At 46.6% G+C, this 16,852-nt stretch overlaps 1 protein-coding gene across 1 annotated transcript; it reads right to left on the bottom strand.

The window, feature by feature from the left end:
* Positions 1–716: 716 nt before the first annotated feature.
* LOC146342355 (vomeronasal type-2 receptor 26-like) lies at positions 717–16,637 on the bottom strand. Its single transcript, XM_084807816.1, has 5 exons — positions 16,347–16,637; positions 12,846–13,700; positions 8,433–8,660; positions 3,730–3,856; positions 717–1,618 (listed from the first exon to the last, which is right to left on the bottom strand). The coding sequence occupies exons 1-5, from the start codon at positions 16,635–16,637 to the stop codon at positions 717–719; spliced, it is 2,403 nt and encodes an 800-aa protein (XP_084663942.1).
* Positions 16,638–16,852: the final 215 nt, after the last annotated feature.

Here is a 16,852-nt window from a genome sequence, read left to right as displayed (position 1 = left end):
GCCGCCGCACCTTCCTCCATCCCCGCCCCCGCCCCCACCGCACCTGCTGCCCCACCGCCGCCCCTTCCGCCACTGCCGCCCCTTCCGCTGCCCCCGCTCTTTCCGCCGCCGCCCCTTCTACCGCCCCTTCCACCGCCCCTTCCACTGCCGCCACCGCGCCGCCGCCGAAGCTGCCGCCAAAGCCACCACATCCGCCCCAGGTAAGCTTTGTCCCGGGTGGTTCCGCGGGGTGGGTGGGGGAGCAGGAGGCCATTACGCCACAGATTCTGGGGGGCCGAATGCTAGTGCATTCGGCCCCACTGGACTGCTAGTAGTAGTGCATTCGGCCTCACTGGAATCTGTGGCGGAATTCTCCGCCATCCCTAATCATTTTTCTTCCCTCCTTCCATGCAAACAAAAGATTACCACTGATTAACACAATGGCAAAGCTACAGTGAAAGCAATCTTGTAGAGTTCCCATCTCTTGCAGAATGGGCCTTTGGGAACAACACTACATCATCAAAAAGTGTAATTCTGAAGGAATACTAGGCCTGAAAAAAAAAAAAAAAGGATTGCTGGTGCCCCAGTTGGTCAGCATCAACATCTGTGTAATAAAAAAAGTTATAAACTTCCAATATTCTAAAAAGTTTAACCAATGAGACAATTCCATTTTCTTGGTAGCTCCTCTCTCTCTCCCATGATTGAGGATGATGTCATCCCTCCCCCTCCCATTGTGACTATTCTTTTTTCCTGACTAACTGCTCTCTGGTGTTCATCTCAGGCTTGAATAGAATAATGTAGCATTTGGGGAAGAAGATACAAGCCAATATGCTAGCACTAGAGGCCAAGATGGAGAAGACCTCCACAGCCACCATGTATTTCCCCTTGGTGCTCAGGTAGGTTGGCACAAAAGACACCCAGACACTGCAGAAGACCAACATGCTGAAACTAATCAGCTTGGCTTCATTGAAAGTGTCAGGTAACTTCCTGGCAAAGAAAGCCACAGTAAAGCTGATGAGGGCCAAACATCCCATGTAGCCCAGGACAATGTAGAACATGAAATCTGAGCCTTCATTGCATTGAACTATGATCTCATCAACCTGGGAGTGCATGTCAAGCTCTGGGAAGGGGGGAGAGGTTGCCAGCCACATACCACAGATGCTAGCTTGGATAAGGGAACAAATAATTACCATAGATACAGCAAGTCTCTTCCCCACCCATTTCCTCATCCTGTTTCCAGGCTTTGTGGCCATGAAGGCCAAAACCACAGTGATGGTCTTTGCTAACACACAAGCCACAGCGATGGAGAAGATGATGCCAAACACTGTTTGCCTCAGAAGGCAGGTTGCCTTCCTAGGCCACCCAATGAACAAGAAGGAGCAGAGGAAGCAGAGCAGCAGAGAGGAGAGCAGGGTACATGTTATGCCCCAGTTGTTGGCTCTGACGATTGGAGTACTGTAGTGCTGAATGAAGGCCCACAAAACCAAAAGTGTGATCACAGAAATGGAAAGAGCCAAGGAAGTGAGAACTGCTCCCAAAGGCTCATTATAACACAGGTAGCTCAGGACTTTAGGAATACATTGGTCCTGATTCCTGTTTGGATACTGCTCTTCTGGGCACTTCTCACATTGGTCTGCATCTGAAAGTAATGAGCAAAGACTTAGCATTTCCACAATGTCACATTGTTCTCTCTATTTAGCTGGGATCTTTCAACTGGACTTCATATAACAGATCCTTTTTCTTTGGCATCAGGGATAGTGGTTCTATGAGCATTTCCTCTGCCCACCCTGTTCATAGTAAAGAATGTAATACATTTGTATTTCGAGAATAATGATAGGGATTAAAATACATTATTTATTATTAATAAATCTGTGGCGTAATTTTCGTACATCCCTAAAAGCAATACAATGTAGGTGCCAGGCGAACCTCACTAGGGAGCTTATTCCAGAGCTGGGGTGCCACAGCAGAAAAAGCCCTCCTCCTAGTAGCCACCCACCTCACTTCCTTTGGCAGGGGCTCACGGAGAAGGGCTGCTGCTGCTGATCTTAAGGTCCGGGCAGGCACATATGGGAGGAGGCGATCCTTCAGGTAACCTGGCCCCAAGCCGTTCAGGGCTTTGAATGTTAACACCAGCACTTTGAATCGGGCCCGGAAATGGACTGGCAGCCAGTGCAGCTGGAAAAGTACTGGCATAATATGACCTCGCTGGCCAGTCCCTGTGAACAATCTTGCTGCCCTATTTTGGACCAGCTGAAGTTTCTGGACCATTTTCAAAGGCAGCCCCACGTATAACGCATTGCAGTAATCCAGACGAGAAGTTATCAGTGCATGGATAACTGTAGCTAGGCTATCTCTGTCCAGATAAGGGCGTAGTTGGTATACCAGCCTAAGCTGATAAAAAGTGCTCCGTGCCACTGAGTTCACCTGTGCCTCAAATGACAGTTCTGGATCCAAGAGCACCCCCAAACTACGAACGTGATCCTTTAGGGGGAGTGTAACCCCCTCCAGAACAGGTTGAATATCACCTAGCTGGGCAGACGAACCACCCACTAACAGTACCTCCGTCTTGTCTGGATTGAGTTTCAGTTTATTGGCCCTCATCCAGTCCATTACCGTGCCCAGGCACTGATTCAGAACAGCCACTGCCTCACCTGCTTTTGATGAGAAAGAGAGGTAGAGCTGGATGTCATCTGCATATTGATGGCACCTCAGCCCACACCTCCGGATAACCTCCCCCAGCGGTGATGTTAAACAGCATGGGGGATAAAATAGAGCCCTGTGGAACCCCATGGCACAATTGCCATGGCACAGAGCAATAATCCCCCAGCATCACCTTCTGGAATCAGCCATCCAAGTAGGAGCGGAACCACTGTAGTGCAGTGCCTCCAACTCCCAACCCAGACAACCTATCCAGAAGGATAGCATCATCGATGGTATCGAAAGCTGCTGAGAGGTCCAGGAGAATCAACAGGGTCGCACTCCCCCTGTCCCTCTCCCGGCAGAGGTCATCCCACAGGGCGACCAAGGCAGTTTCCATTCCAAAACCAGGCCTGAAGCCTGATTGAAATGGATCTAGATAATCCGTTTCATTCAACAGTGCCTGGAGCTGTCCTACAACCACCCGCTCAAGCACCTTGCCCAGGAAGGGGATGTTGGCCACTGGCCTATAATTGTTAACATCCTCTGGGTCCAGGTTAGGCTTTTTCAGGAGTGGTCTAATTACCACCTCTTTTAAAGCGGCAGGCACCACTCCCTCTCTCAAGGAGGAATTTACAACCTCCTGGACCCAGCCAGACAACCCCTCCTTGTTTGATTTAATAAGCCATGAAGGGCAAGGGTCAAGCACACAAGTGGTCGATCGGACTTGGCCAAGCACCTTGTCCGCATCCTCAGGCCTCAGTAACTGAAACTCATCCAATAAAACTGGACCAGACGGTGCTCTGAACGCCTTTACCAATGGAACTGCATTAATGGTGGTGTCCAATTCATGACGAATCTGAGCGACTTTATCTTCAAAGTGCTGTGCAAACTCGTCACAGCGTGCTACCGAGGGTTCCACCATCTCTTTCCCTGGCCCAGAATGTAACAGGCCGTGAACCACTCAGAAAAGCTCCGCTGGACGACACTGAGAAGATGCAATGCTGGTGGAAAAGAACTGTCTCTTTTCCACCCTCACCGCCACAGAGTAGGCACATCTGAATTTGAAACTTTTGGATTTTTGTGTGAGTATCTCTAGAATTTGCCACTTACCCATCTGGATTGAAATCCTCCCTTGGGGGCACTCAACACAACCATAGCAACACACTTGCTTCTCCTGCTGGGCAAACATGCTCTGTCCAGGGTGGCAGCTCTTGACACAGGTGGAACTGGGCAGTATCTAATGGAAAGCACAAGGAAAGCCATTTGGCATGAAAATGTGCTAGGCTTTCATGATAGCTTTAATCCTCAGTGACATCTCCTTTCCTACAGAACATAATGAGATCTCAGAACTTGGATCAGTTCAGCATCTTTGGGCATATGGCAAGACCTTAATGCATCAGAAAGGGCCAATGCTGACCACAGACCATTCATGAACGTGCTTCTTGTCCACTTGCTCAAATGGGTGGACACAACAAAGGTATTTACATACTTCCTGCTTAATTTCCTACACTCTCTTTTGGGGTGGTGGTACTGATTGGACCAACTGGATCCCAATCCTCACTATCACACAGAATAGCCTTCCACAATGTGAATGTTTCCAGATTTTTTTGGCCTACAACTCCCATCAGCCATAGCCAATCTAGCCAGTGGTCAGAGATGATGGGAGATAAAGGCTGTGGGGGCTGGTAGCTCCAATTTTGATAGGCTAGTGAATCCATTCTGGGTTTCAGTCAGAACCTGCCAGAACTCTAAATGAGCTATTCAAGCTGCCGAACCCTACCCCAAATTATGTTCAGCACCTTGGATAGCTCATTGAGAGTTCTGTCTGGTTTAGACTGAAACCCAGAATGGAATCATAATCCCACTAAAACTGAAGCCACCAGCCTCCACTGGTTAAAGGCCAAAATATCTGGAGGGGCCCAGATTGGGAAAGCAGCAGCAGCAGCAGGAAAAGCAGCAGGAAATTATATCAGTTAACAGTGAGTGTGGCCTTCATTGTTTCAGCTAAAACTAAACTAACAAACAAGCAAACAAACAACAAAGAAAACCTTGAAGGAGGATTTTAAAACAATGGAAAGTTGCCAGTGTGACAGCTACCAGAGTGAAATCTAAATTGCTGAAATCTAGCATATGTCTTTGTCATCAGAAATCTCACTAAGATGCGGGTCTAACTTGTCTACCCCCCTTCTGGATTTTGTCAACAAATAGAGATGGGTGAGAAATTCCTCCCCATTCAGTTTCGATTTTATATTCGGGACCAAAAATCCTAAAATGTGTAAAACACACACACACAAACAACTGAATAGGGGAGAAACCAAAACTGACAGATTTGTCCATGCAACTCAGGGATTTGAGTCCTTAGCTCTTAAAAGTAGAGGTTTGAATCCCTATGGATTCAACCAGGTTAGTGCTAACTGAGGTTTGCTACCATTGTGTGTGCATGTGTGTGTGTGTGTGTGTGTGACAAGCTCCACATCTTTAACAGCTGTATGGCAGGCAGACACATCATGGTCCCCTCTATGCTGGGAATAGTTGGAACATCAGCCTTCCCCAAGCTGGTACCTTCCAGATGTTTGAACTACAACCCCTAGCATTCCTGACTAGGGTTGATGGTAGGGTTGTCAGAGAATTTCGCCATGAATCTTGGGGAGGCCGAATGCCAGCGCATTTGGCCCCCTGAAATTGGTGGCAAAATGGTCTGCCCCCCCCCCGCCCCCCATGGGACGGGACTTACCTTGGGCGAATCCTCCTGGCGGTGGCGGCTGCGGCAGCCGGTCTTCCGACTGGCTGCCGCCGCCGCCATTTCCAGTAACCCCCCCCCAAAAAAACGTGATAGGCTACGTAAAGATTTACATAGCCTATCACGGCTGAGTAAAAACAAAAACAAAAAACCGCGCATATGCAAATGGCGGCGCCCATGGGCGCCGCCATTTGAGTTCCTTATTTTGGCACGTCTAGTCTACATAAACATTTACGTAGACTACGGCGAAATTGAGGGGAACGCAAATAGCGTAGCGTCTACGCTATTTGCGTTCCCCTTATTTTCGCCGTAGTCTACGTAAATGTTTATGTAGACTAGACGTGCCAAAATAAGGAATGCAAATGGTGGCGCCCATGGGTGCTGCCATTTGCGTACACGCGGGTTTTTTTTTTTAACTCAGCCGTGATAGGCTACGTAAACATTTGCGGCCCGGCCGGCCAGGATTCGGGGGTGGAGGGACGGAGTGCCTCCCCCCCAGCCAGAATTTTGGGGGGGAGGGATGGAGCGCCTCCCCCCCAGCCAGAATTTTGGGGGGGAGGGACGGAGCGCCTCCCCCCTGCCAGAATTTCAGGGAGAGGGACGGAGCGCCTCCCCCCTGCCAGAATTTCAGGGAGAGGGATGGAGCGCCTCCCCCCCACCGCGAATCAAATTTTGTTCAAGGTAAGTGACTTTCGTACATTCGTAGTTGACGGGAGTTGAAGTCCAAAATGTTTAGGCTGGAGAAAGCTGCTGCATGTATTCCATTTGGCTGGTGCAGATGGGTGAAAATTTTGTTTTACTTCATTTTTGATAGGAATTTACTACAATCCACAAAGTTCATATTAGGGATACACGGACTCACTACAGTCTGTCCTTGCCAGCTGCTTGCTGAACTGCCACCTAGGGATGGCAGAGAATTTCTCCCCGAAACTTCGGGGGGCCGAGCGCCAACGTGTTCGGCCCCCCGAACAAGTTTCGGGGAGAAATCCTCCGCCCACCCGCCCCCCGCCCCCCCCCCCGGGATGGGACTTACCTTCCCTGAATGTCCCTCCCGGCGGCGGGTCCGGCTGGCGGTTCGTCGGGTGTTCGAGCGGGGCGGGAGCGGCAGCCGGTCTTTCGACCAGCTGCCGCCCCCGCCATTGCAATCAAAGAAAAAAAAAAAACATCCCCTGATAGGCTACGTGACGATTCACGTAGCCTATCACGGCTAGATTTGCAAAGTCAGCCATGATAGGCTACGTGAATCGTTACGTAGCCTATCACGGGTGACTTAAAAAAACACAAAAAAACAGTGTGTACGGATAATGGCGGCCCCCATAGGGAGCCGCCATTCCCGTTCCTTATTTGGTCGCTGTAGTCTACGTAAATGTTTACGTAGACTACAGCAACTAAATAAGGAACGCGAATGGCGGCTCCCTATGGGGGCCGCCATTCGCGTACGCGCTTTTTTTTTTTTTAAAGTCACCTGTGATAGGCTACATGACGATTCACGTAGCCTATCACGGCTGACTTTGCAGATCTAGACTTTGCAGAACTTTCGCGTTCGCGGCCGGGCGAGGCGGCAAGCCTCCTCCCCGGCCTGAATTTCGGCCGGGCGAGGCGGGAAGCCTCCCCCCCGGCCTGAATTTCGGCCGGGCGAGGCGGGAAGCCTCCCTCCCGGCCTGACCTTCGCGGGGGGAGAAGCAAAGCGCTCCCCCCCACCGCGAACAAGCTGCGAGAAAAGGTAAGTGACTTTCGTCCACCCCTACTGCCACCACTGCCGATCCCCTTAGTGAGCCACCATTTTGTGTAAAAATGGCAGCTCCGTTTTTTCCAGAAAAGTAATGTTGCGTAAAAGGCAGCCATAAAGGGGCCATTTACACAATGTTACAAGCGTAAATGGACCATTTACTCCGTAATATTGCATAAACATCCCCTTTAGGGGCACCATTTATTCAACATTACTTTTATGGAAAAACCCAAGCCACCGTTTTTATGCAAAATAATGCCTTGGCAAGGGGACAGGTGGCTGCTGGGTGCTCACAGACTGCATGGTGCTTGGCAAATGGCCCAGTAAATGCATGGCAGCTCAGCGAGTGGATCTGGGAGGCTGAACGGGGGGGTGGGGGCAGAGTCCACCAGACTCCACCCCCCTCTTAGACTCCATGACATCCCTATTTCATACTGGGAGAGAACGGACTTGAGATTTCAAAAAACTGAATCATAGAGAAGGTGAAAGTGACCAATTCTCCCATTCCTGGAGAGCAAGCAGACATTCCTGTCAATCTTTGATGCCCATTGTGCTTCATATATTTCACCCTGCTGGAAAGTTTCTTGAATACATCTGATGATCATGTACAAAAGAAAAGTGGAGACTGAGAACAGCAGGGAGAGGTTGAGAAATTGATCTCTGTTGTATTAGGTGTGCCCAGATTATGCTGCTAAATCCAAATGCAGACGAACCTGATACTAGTATCCAGGGTATGTGCATAAAATATGATGACGACGACGATGATGATTACCATTCTAGGGATGGATGAGTGCCCCCCATCCAGGTTCTCCAGGTGCCTGCCCAGCCCCTGCCCCTACTTGCTGACTCTCTGGGCTGCACTTGAGCCCCCCTCTGTGCTGGTAAGCAGCCCGCACCTTACCCGGGCCCATCCTCCTCTGTCCCGATCAAAACATGGTGATCGGGAGCCCATGACCATAGACTTATATGGAAGATAGCACTGTGAAACTAGGGTATGTGGGTGATTCACTGCGCTTTTTGCTTATCTCTATGTTCCCACTTAGACTTCTATGCAAAAAGTGCTGTGAATCACCCACATACTCTAGATTCAGTGCGCTATTTTCCATATAAGTCTATGGGCAGAGGCTGCCTATCGCCATGTTTTTTTAAAACATGGCGATTTAGGCAGAGACGGACGGGCCCAGGTAAGATGCGGGCTGCTTAACAAATGCAGGAGGGCGGTCCGGGGACTGGCGAGCGGCAGGGAGGGCTTGGCGGGCACAGCTAGGGGGGGCATGGGTGCCGGCGGTCCGACAGATTTGTGGACTGGAATGGGCACCTGCGCCATCCCTAGACCATTCCTACCTGACTAAATTTGTGATTCCACACAATGGCACTTCCATTGATGATGAACTCTTTCCCTGCAGGAGCCTGGAGGTCCATCCTTCCAACTCGGACTCTCTGGAAGGATCCATTGGGAAAGGTGACCAAGTTGATGAGATCGTATCCCCCTACCAGGTCCCCATTATCATTGAAAAATATTTCTTCACCAGCACTATTGTTAAAATGGATGTTTCTCAGAAACCAGTGAAGCTAAAAGGAAAGAGAGAAAAAATTACGAACTGGATCAAACAGTCCATTTATTATATTTCTATATTGCCCCATAGCTGAAGCTATGGTTCACAAATAATAAAAACTATTAAATCACAAAACCATTTACATAAAAACATATAAAAAGATAGCACACACACAGACAACATATATCTAAAAAACATTTTTAAACAATCAACCAAAGACAATCCAGGACTTGATTGAAAAATGACTATGTGTTGCCATATGCCTAAGAGAAGAGGGCAGTTTTAACCTGGTGCTGAAAATATCAAATATAATATTTTATATAATATTTCATATAATATTTTATATTACATACAATATTATGTTTTATATAATATAAAATATATTAAGTATAACAATGTTGGTGCCAGGCTGGCTTCATGAGGGGAGATCATTCAAGAACTGGGGGCCACCACCGAGAAGACCCTCTCCCTTATTGCCACCCTCTGAGCCTCCCTCAGAGGAGGCACCTGGAGAAAGGCCGTAGATGCTGAATGTAGTGTACAGGTCAGTTCATGCCAGGAGAGGTGCTCCATCAGCAAGAAACTGGTTGATGTCACCTCTGTGCAAAGCTGAGGTTCAGTACAGATTTGCCAGAGTATCATTGCCACCCACAATGTATCTTTTACCGCCAAACATTTTGAAATCTTTGTCCAAGGTGGGAAGGAAGATGTCAAATTACATTAATCAGAGCATCAACATGAAACCACCATCTACCCAGAATACAGTGCACTTTCCAGCCAGCAAGCACTGTCTCAATGCTACAGGAAGAGGAAAAATTCTACACAGACAACTCCAGATAGTTGTGACCCTGGATTGGTTTTAACATAGAGCGTTTCCTGCACCTTGCTTCAAGCTGAGGCAATCAGCAAAGGACATTGTTTACCATACAGCAGCTGCCATGCAGAACCTGATGCCATCCATAGGCTTTCACCCCACCATCAGCCTAAGCCTTGACCATTCCATTCAACAGGTAGGTACACAGTGGACATGTTTCTTATATTAGAAACCTATTGACCACTTACACATGCTTCCATGATTCCAGCTTCCACCCAGAACACACCACAAGGTCCATTGACTACAGCCAAGCCCTTAGCTCTTAAAAGTCTGGGTTTGAAACATATCTGTTTAGATTCATTGGACACAGTCCCAAAATTTAAGGATTTAAATCTGGCATTCCTCATATCACAATACCCTTCCAACGAAGTGAGAAAAGACACTGAGAATGCCAATTGTGTACCCGGGAACAATCTAATGCAGGACATACCCAGGAGAGAAAAGAGAACTCCACTTCTTGTCACCTACAGTTTTAAGTTAAAACCACTCAAACGTAAATGTTCTGCAGCCCTTCCGGGCAATGACACTTCCTTCTTACAGGCCTTGGGTGTCCCCCCTCCCTGCCCAGCTTAAGGAAGCTACTCACTAGCAACAAAAGCTGACATAACAATGATCATAAGAATGGTACATGGGGATCAAACCCTGCAAGAAATGATTTGTGATGTCAAGTTTGTGTCCATGTATTCTTTTGTGGAGACTGGCCAGTTTGCAGAAGGGCATTGCTGAGAGAAGATGCTATATATTACACTGGAAGATGACCAAGACAATGCACACTTGATATTGTGAGTGACCTTATCAGGACCTGTAAATAAAGCTGCCAGGGGTGATATGGGGACAGAGTGCCATCTGGGATTGTTGCAGGATCTGATCCTTATTTGTGTATCAGACTTACCTGGCCTGTTGCTGCTAGTGAGTAGCTACATTGGGTCGGGAGGTTATTGTTTTTACTGCTATCCCATGAAAATTATTACGGTGTTTCATGTGACAATATATTTACAGGCTGGATGATCTCCATCATTCTTCCTATGTTCATTTTTGTTTAATTGTCTAGATCTAATAAGGGCAAACAAAATGATCAGCAACCATCAGAGAAGAGGTTTTTTAACTTAGAGAAATAATGATGATTAAGGAGGGATAACATAGCACACTCTGGGAGAGAGCGCAGGACAGGAAGGCCTGGGGTGCTATGGTCCATAGGGTCACGAAGAGTCGGGCACGACTGAACGATTGAACAACAACAACAACAACAACAAGGAGGGATACTATGGAGGCTTATAAAGTTATGAATGTTAAGGAGCTGATGAAGATAACTTGTCTCCCTCTCTTATAATACTTGAACTTGGTGCCCCAATGAAATCTATTGATTAGCAATAGATTCAAGATGTTGTTACAAAGTAGCTCAGTTAGAATGAACCAAGCAGACCCCATCTTGGTGCAAGGCTAATAGGCTTGACACTTTTGCCTTCAGCCTCAGCGAGGCAGGAAAACACAGGCAAAGCGAATAATCCTACACAGATCTGTCAAATACGCATGATTACAACAAGCACAGTCGGCTTCTAATCATGCCTCCAAAAATGCATATGCCACAAGGCAAGGGTAGGTGGAAAAATTAAGCAAGACATGTGCGTCCAAGATTAGTCTGGATCTAATCTTTTAACTTGCTTTTGGCTTCTGACCCAGCCTGTGTGGCACCTGCCTGTTCGAGAAGGATCACAAGTTCACAACCAGAGGGGCCGAGAGATTTTAAAGTGGTGCATCTCCGGTGTCCCTTATCCAGAATCCACTCCTCCCAGTTGTGTACAGAGAAGTTGTCTTGACACCACAGGGTAACATTGCAATGGGTGGCTGCATCAGTTCAGCAGTTTCATAGGCAAGAGACACCAGAAAGGCATCCACATTTCAACTGAGTGTGTGCTTCAAGTCTTGGGTAGCCTCCTGCCCACAGTCTTGCAAGCTACAGCGAGTGAATGCTGGAATAGCCAGAGCACTGTCCACTTTCCCCCTAGAATAGCTTGCTCTACAAACCACTCCTTCCTCCCCACTCCACACGCCCACCTGAAGCCTATTATGTCCCTCTCTCACAGCTCCCACAAATGTTAGGGACTCCTATCTACCCAACCCACTCCTCTTTGCTCTATCAGCCCAACACACTCCTCCACAAGTGAACCAGCTGGTTCACCTATGTCCACAGGATCACTTTTAGGCCTGAAATAGGGATGTTATAGGAATTTGTTGGGGGGGGGGTCAACTGTGCCAAGCTTTAGGCAGCTGTGTCCCCAAACTCTGGCTCACTTACCCGTGAGCTGGCCACACTCGATCTGTATTGAGTTGGCATTTCCACAAATTGTGTATTACTACTACTACTACTACTGTTATTATTTCTATACCACGCCATAGCCAAAGCTCTCTGGGCAGTTTACCCACAATCTGTGCAAGTTAAGCATATTTACGGCAGCAATTTGTGCAAATGCTGATTTGGGGGGGGGGACCCGTGAAAGTCCCAGATTTTGTGAAAAAGCCCCCAGCTCATCTTGCAAATGCAAGCCAAGCCAGGGGCTCTGGGGAAATCCAGCAAGCCCAAACATTTCCCATGACAGCATCTCTAGCCTGAAGCTTTAGCTTCACCAGGAATGCATTTAAGTCCTCCATCAAAGCACTATTCCCAGTGAAGGTTGGAACATTCACGATTGATGTAATGTACTGTCAATATACATGTCAGTCAGCCAGCCAACCAATCAACCAAAATGTTAATGTACTACATAGACCTTTCCTCATATTGGGACCTATAACAGTTAATAAAAAACACTCACAAACAGGATAAATTAAGGTATGTAAACTACACAGGACTGCTAATATTAAAAAGTGAATAACAAAACTAAACATCCATTCATGTAATGTAAAATTAGCAGCCAACTTTATATTATAAACAATGCCCATAACCATTTATTTCCCAACAGTTTCCATTGGCCATTGTGATCTCAACTTAATAGCCACATCAAAATGTTTGCCTGTTTGTTCTTTTTCAACCTTATTTATGCCAGCCAATGGATGTGAAACATACAATCCAACTATTCTTCCTGGTCGCAAAATAAATAATGAATTTATAAAATGGGCCCAAATATCAGCTATGTCTCCCCACTGCTCATGTTCCAGACACAAGCTGAGACCTTCATTTTCTGTTGTGGTCTCACCAATTATGCCTGCTGACTTGGTTTTCTCTCTCTTTCTGTTGATCTATTTATGATTGTGCTTTTACAGTATTTTTTTTAATAGTACTCCTGTGGTATTTTATGATGTTTTGTGATTTGTCCCTGGAGGTGCAACTACCTGCCATGGCTGAAGTTTCTGGAGATCCCATGTTCTTCCATCTCCCACTGTTTTGTACTTGTCTCTTGATGAATCCATGGCATGGAGAGCATGTGCTACAGCATAGACCGCATTGTAGATATTGTAGCTCTGGCCAGACATCCCTGTTTCAAACACAGATCCAGGGAGGCTCCCCAGCTTCTCCTTCCCAGTGCAGTTTCTCTTGTTTGCGACATAAAGGTTATACATAGGGAAAGAACAGATAAACGCACTGGCCCAGAACTGATGGATGAAATAAGAAGTGGACTGGAAAGGATTGATCATCTCCACAAAATCTTGAAATCCTGGCACCATGTTTGTATGGAGGGTGCAGGACAAGGTGCCATTGAAAGATTTAGTGGTGAATTTACCCCCAGGTGTTACGGCAGTGAAATCCCATTCAGCTGTTGTGATCCATACCCTCTCTATAGGATACATGTGAACAATTTCACTGGAGTATAAAACCAGCCGTAACGCCTCCAGAGACTGACCGTCTCCATACACAAGAATCACGTTGATTTCACTTAGTCTGAGAGTTGATTGAATTGGTCTCAATTTTTGTAGAAGTATTTCATGTGGTAAAAGTGTTGTTACTGTTGGGATCACGTGCATCCAAGCAATGCAAAGATTGTTCTCCAAGAGCCTTGGTCTCAGCGTTCGGAGGAAGGTCTCTCCACTGTCATCCTCTGAAACAATGAGGCTGATCCAGTTCCAACCAAAATGCTGGAGTAGCTGAACAATCCCAGCATATTGAGGATCTTCATTTGGGACCATCCGGTAGAAAGAAGGGAACTGAGTTTTGTCCCTTAATGCTGGATCAAAGGAGCCATAGCTGAGCTAATGGGAAAGATATGGTACGTATCTTCAGGACTGACAATCAATTGCATTTTTCTTGGGTCTTTTAAAGTCTTTTTAAGACCTGGGGTATTTTAAAGTCCAATATCACATCTCCCGGCAAACTAATGTGATGTCAGGCTGGGAGTGGAATCTAAGCAGGATGCTGAAGCAACTAGCATTCATGGGTGTCAACAGGAAAGGGGGACAGTTGCATGGGTGAGCCACAATATTCTATCCCAAAAGAAAAGGTAGGAGCAAAGACAGCAGTTCATGATATTTCTAACTCAGGTCTTAAAATTAATTATTAATTAACTGATTAAATATTTCTGAGTTTATAAACATTAAGAAACTATATTGACATGGCATGTGGATAAAGTTCATCATGATTGTATCTACATTACAGGAGTCGTTGCTGTGACTGCGTGTGAGTTACGCAGCCCTGGAAAGAGCCCAGCGTTGTCACTCCCATGACTTCCATTATACTGGGTGGAGGGGGATACAGCAGTGTATGACAATTCGGCAATGTTGTCAGATGCTGTGATCCAGTCACCTGGTGTGTTGTTTCAGGTTGGGGAGCTGTGAAGTTGATTGTAGCAGCAGTGCACTTTCTTTAGGCCTGCAAGGGGTTGTTGGGATGCATGTACGCATGCCTATAGTTTTATGTTGTAGCTCTTGCAGGAGGCCTGGGTGAGGCCTTTGCCCCTCTTTTTTAGTGCAGGCCTTAGAGCTGAGTCAGTGTGCCGTGCAGCAACTCAGAAGTTAGTGTTTCCTCATGGACTGGAATAACAAAATATGTTGTGAAGGTCTCTCTGTTTTGTATGTTGCCTGGACAGCATTGTTGAGTAAGTACAGCAGGTCACCCTCAGCCCCAATATTAGCCATGCCCTTTGTGCAGGGATGAAGGGACCCAGGGAAAAGATTGAGGGTTTCAGCTACAGGTGGACAGGCGTTGTCTGGACTCCAGGTTTACCTACTGAGGAACAAGAGAGTTCTCAAAAGGGGGATGTGCAGTCTGAATGAATTAGTCAGCGGTAGGTGTTGCAGGTCAGATTACATGTAGCAGTGCATTTTGGGAAGGAGAAGCAAGGGCTGATCTTCATTACTGGAAACGCTAAGCCCAATTGTAACTAATCTGCCTCTTGCCTTCGGAGAAACACAGCGGTTCCTGAGGCAGCATAAAGCAGAAGTATAGAAAAAAAATGTCAGTCCTTATATTCACAAAGTCTGAGACAGATTATCAGTGGTGCCCTAGGTAAAAAAAAGTCGGTTGAGGCAAAATTGTGAGTATAACCTAGTGGTTGGAGGGGATGTAAACGTCAGTGTAAAGTCTCTCTGCATGTGGTAGAAAATCTTCCTCTGACTCCATCCCTACCACTGACGAATTCATTCAGACTGGGCCTCAACATTTTGCCAATTTTTTGGACTTTGCTTCTTCTCCCATCTCCTGCTTCTGTACTATTTAGCCAGATGAAAAGTTCTGGAGAATATGAAAGCTCGCAAAACTTTGTGGCAATTTGTGGAAACATTATCACCAGTGTTTCCAAGGCACAATCTGCACAGCTGATTCAGTGTGGAGCAACAGCACATTAGGGTCGTTTGCAACAGATGACATTGTCGCCAATCCGCAGCAGCCTCACAGTGTCCCTCTGGAAAAGGTGAATTTCCAGGAAGTCCTTTTAGTGCGTCTTTTCCCCTTAAAAGCGGCTGCAGCGTGGTTCTGCTGCAGTGTGCCGCATCCCCCTTAGGATTAAGTCCAGGGTCCCCTCTACTTCGATTGGTTCCAGAGTACGTAGATCATGCATTTATTCAGCAAATATGGGGGCAACTGAAGTCAGCCATTATTACAACACTTCCTCATTTGAATGCCTCCCTGATGTCATTTTCCATCTAACGATCACCCAGAGTGTTCTGGTCTGGGAAATTATAGCATGTCCCCTGTACTAAATTAGTTTTGGAACCTGGTATTGTCACCCAGAGCCTGCTCCTTGTAAGGTTTCTAGTCTGTTCAACACTATGGCACCTTTAATATACACTGACAACACCTCCAGTACACCCTTCCCTGTCCTTCCTATGAAGCTTACCTCCAGAAGTGGCAATATCTCTGGTTCTCTCCATTCCACCAGGTCTCTGTTATGTCTGCTATATCTAGGTTCTGCTTTAAAATCAGGCACTCCAACTCTCATGTTGATGTATGACTCTTGTGTGACTCTCATGTTGATGTATGAGTCTTGTGTGAAGCTTAACTGGAATACTCTTCTGCACGACTGCGGTCAAACTCCCAAGAATTTCTGCCACTCTGTGTAGGATTCTAAATGTCATGGAATATGAATGGCGGGGCGGGGTGGAGCCTCTGCAGACACACAAGGAAAACACACAGGTGCGTTCTACCAGCATATGCGCTAATTACAGACCACTGTGCAGCTTTGCACACACACCCCGTCGACAAATTCCTGGAGATGTCCATGCTAGCATTTTCCGTTCTCTCATGCAGCAACCACAGCTAGGACGCTTATTCCAGAAATTCCATAATGGCAGTGCAGTCAATAAAGACCTCAGTGGGCTGAACAAGAGACCTGCATCCTTAACAGTTTTGATGTAAGTAGGAACTTACCATGTAGCTTCATTTATCTAACCCTAAACACATACCTGCGGCATCTTGTAGTTATTTAAAATGTTGGCCATCTGCATAGAATTTTGAGAGGTAAGTCCTCCAATGACAGCCATTAATTTCTCTTTCCCAGAACAGTTGTAATTGGGGGGATTCCCTTGTCCTGTGAAAAGAAGATCCAGGGTGGTGCAACAGGTCTGCCTTGAATTAAAGGCATTGTCATAAATCTTGGAACCCAGTGTAGTGTTGGATAACAATTCAGCATTCTTGTTAATCTCAGAGATGGCAAAAATGAAGGCAAGCACATGCTGGTAGTTTTTAGGGATCATGCTGCAATGAGATGGTCATATATCATCCAATCAAATATGCTGCAACTGGTATAAATATTCACTCATCTAACTAAAAAGGAACAACAACAACAACAACAACATTTATGCATGCTTCCCACCTCAAAAAGGTATCTTGAAGTGACTTACACACACACAAATACAGAAATCTGTAATTAATATAATAATACACTCCCGAATCAAGATAAACTGTAATC

Source organism: Heloderma suspectum, chromosome 6, assembly GCF_057233095.1.
Source record: "Heloderma suspectum isolate Gila_16-S chromosome 6, 16-S_ref, whole genome shotgun sequence".
NCBI lineage: Eukaryota > Metazoa > Chordata > Lepidosauria > Squamata > Helodermatidae > Heloderma > Heloderma suspectum.
Note: the sequence above shows the minus strand (reverse complement) of the source record. Positions and strands in the feature narration are given on the sequence as shown.

What these genes read in the sequence shown, in the direction of transcription:
- LOC146342355 (XM_084807816.1), bottom strand. Translation starts at nt 16,637, where the DNA reads ATGATCCCTAAAAACTACCAGCATGTGCTTGCCTTCATTTTTGCCATC. An exon ending in ATAACTACAAGATGCCGCAG is followed by an intron (nt 13,701 to 16,346) that starts GTATGTGTTTAG and finishes CTTTCCCATTAG; the next exon opens with CTCAGCTATGGCTCCTTTGA. An exon ending in GGAATCACAAATTTAGTCAG is followed by an intron (nt 3,857 to 8,432) that starts GTAGGAATGGTC and finishes GCTTTCCATTAG; the next exon opens with ATACTGCCCAGTTCCACCTG.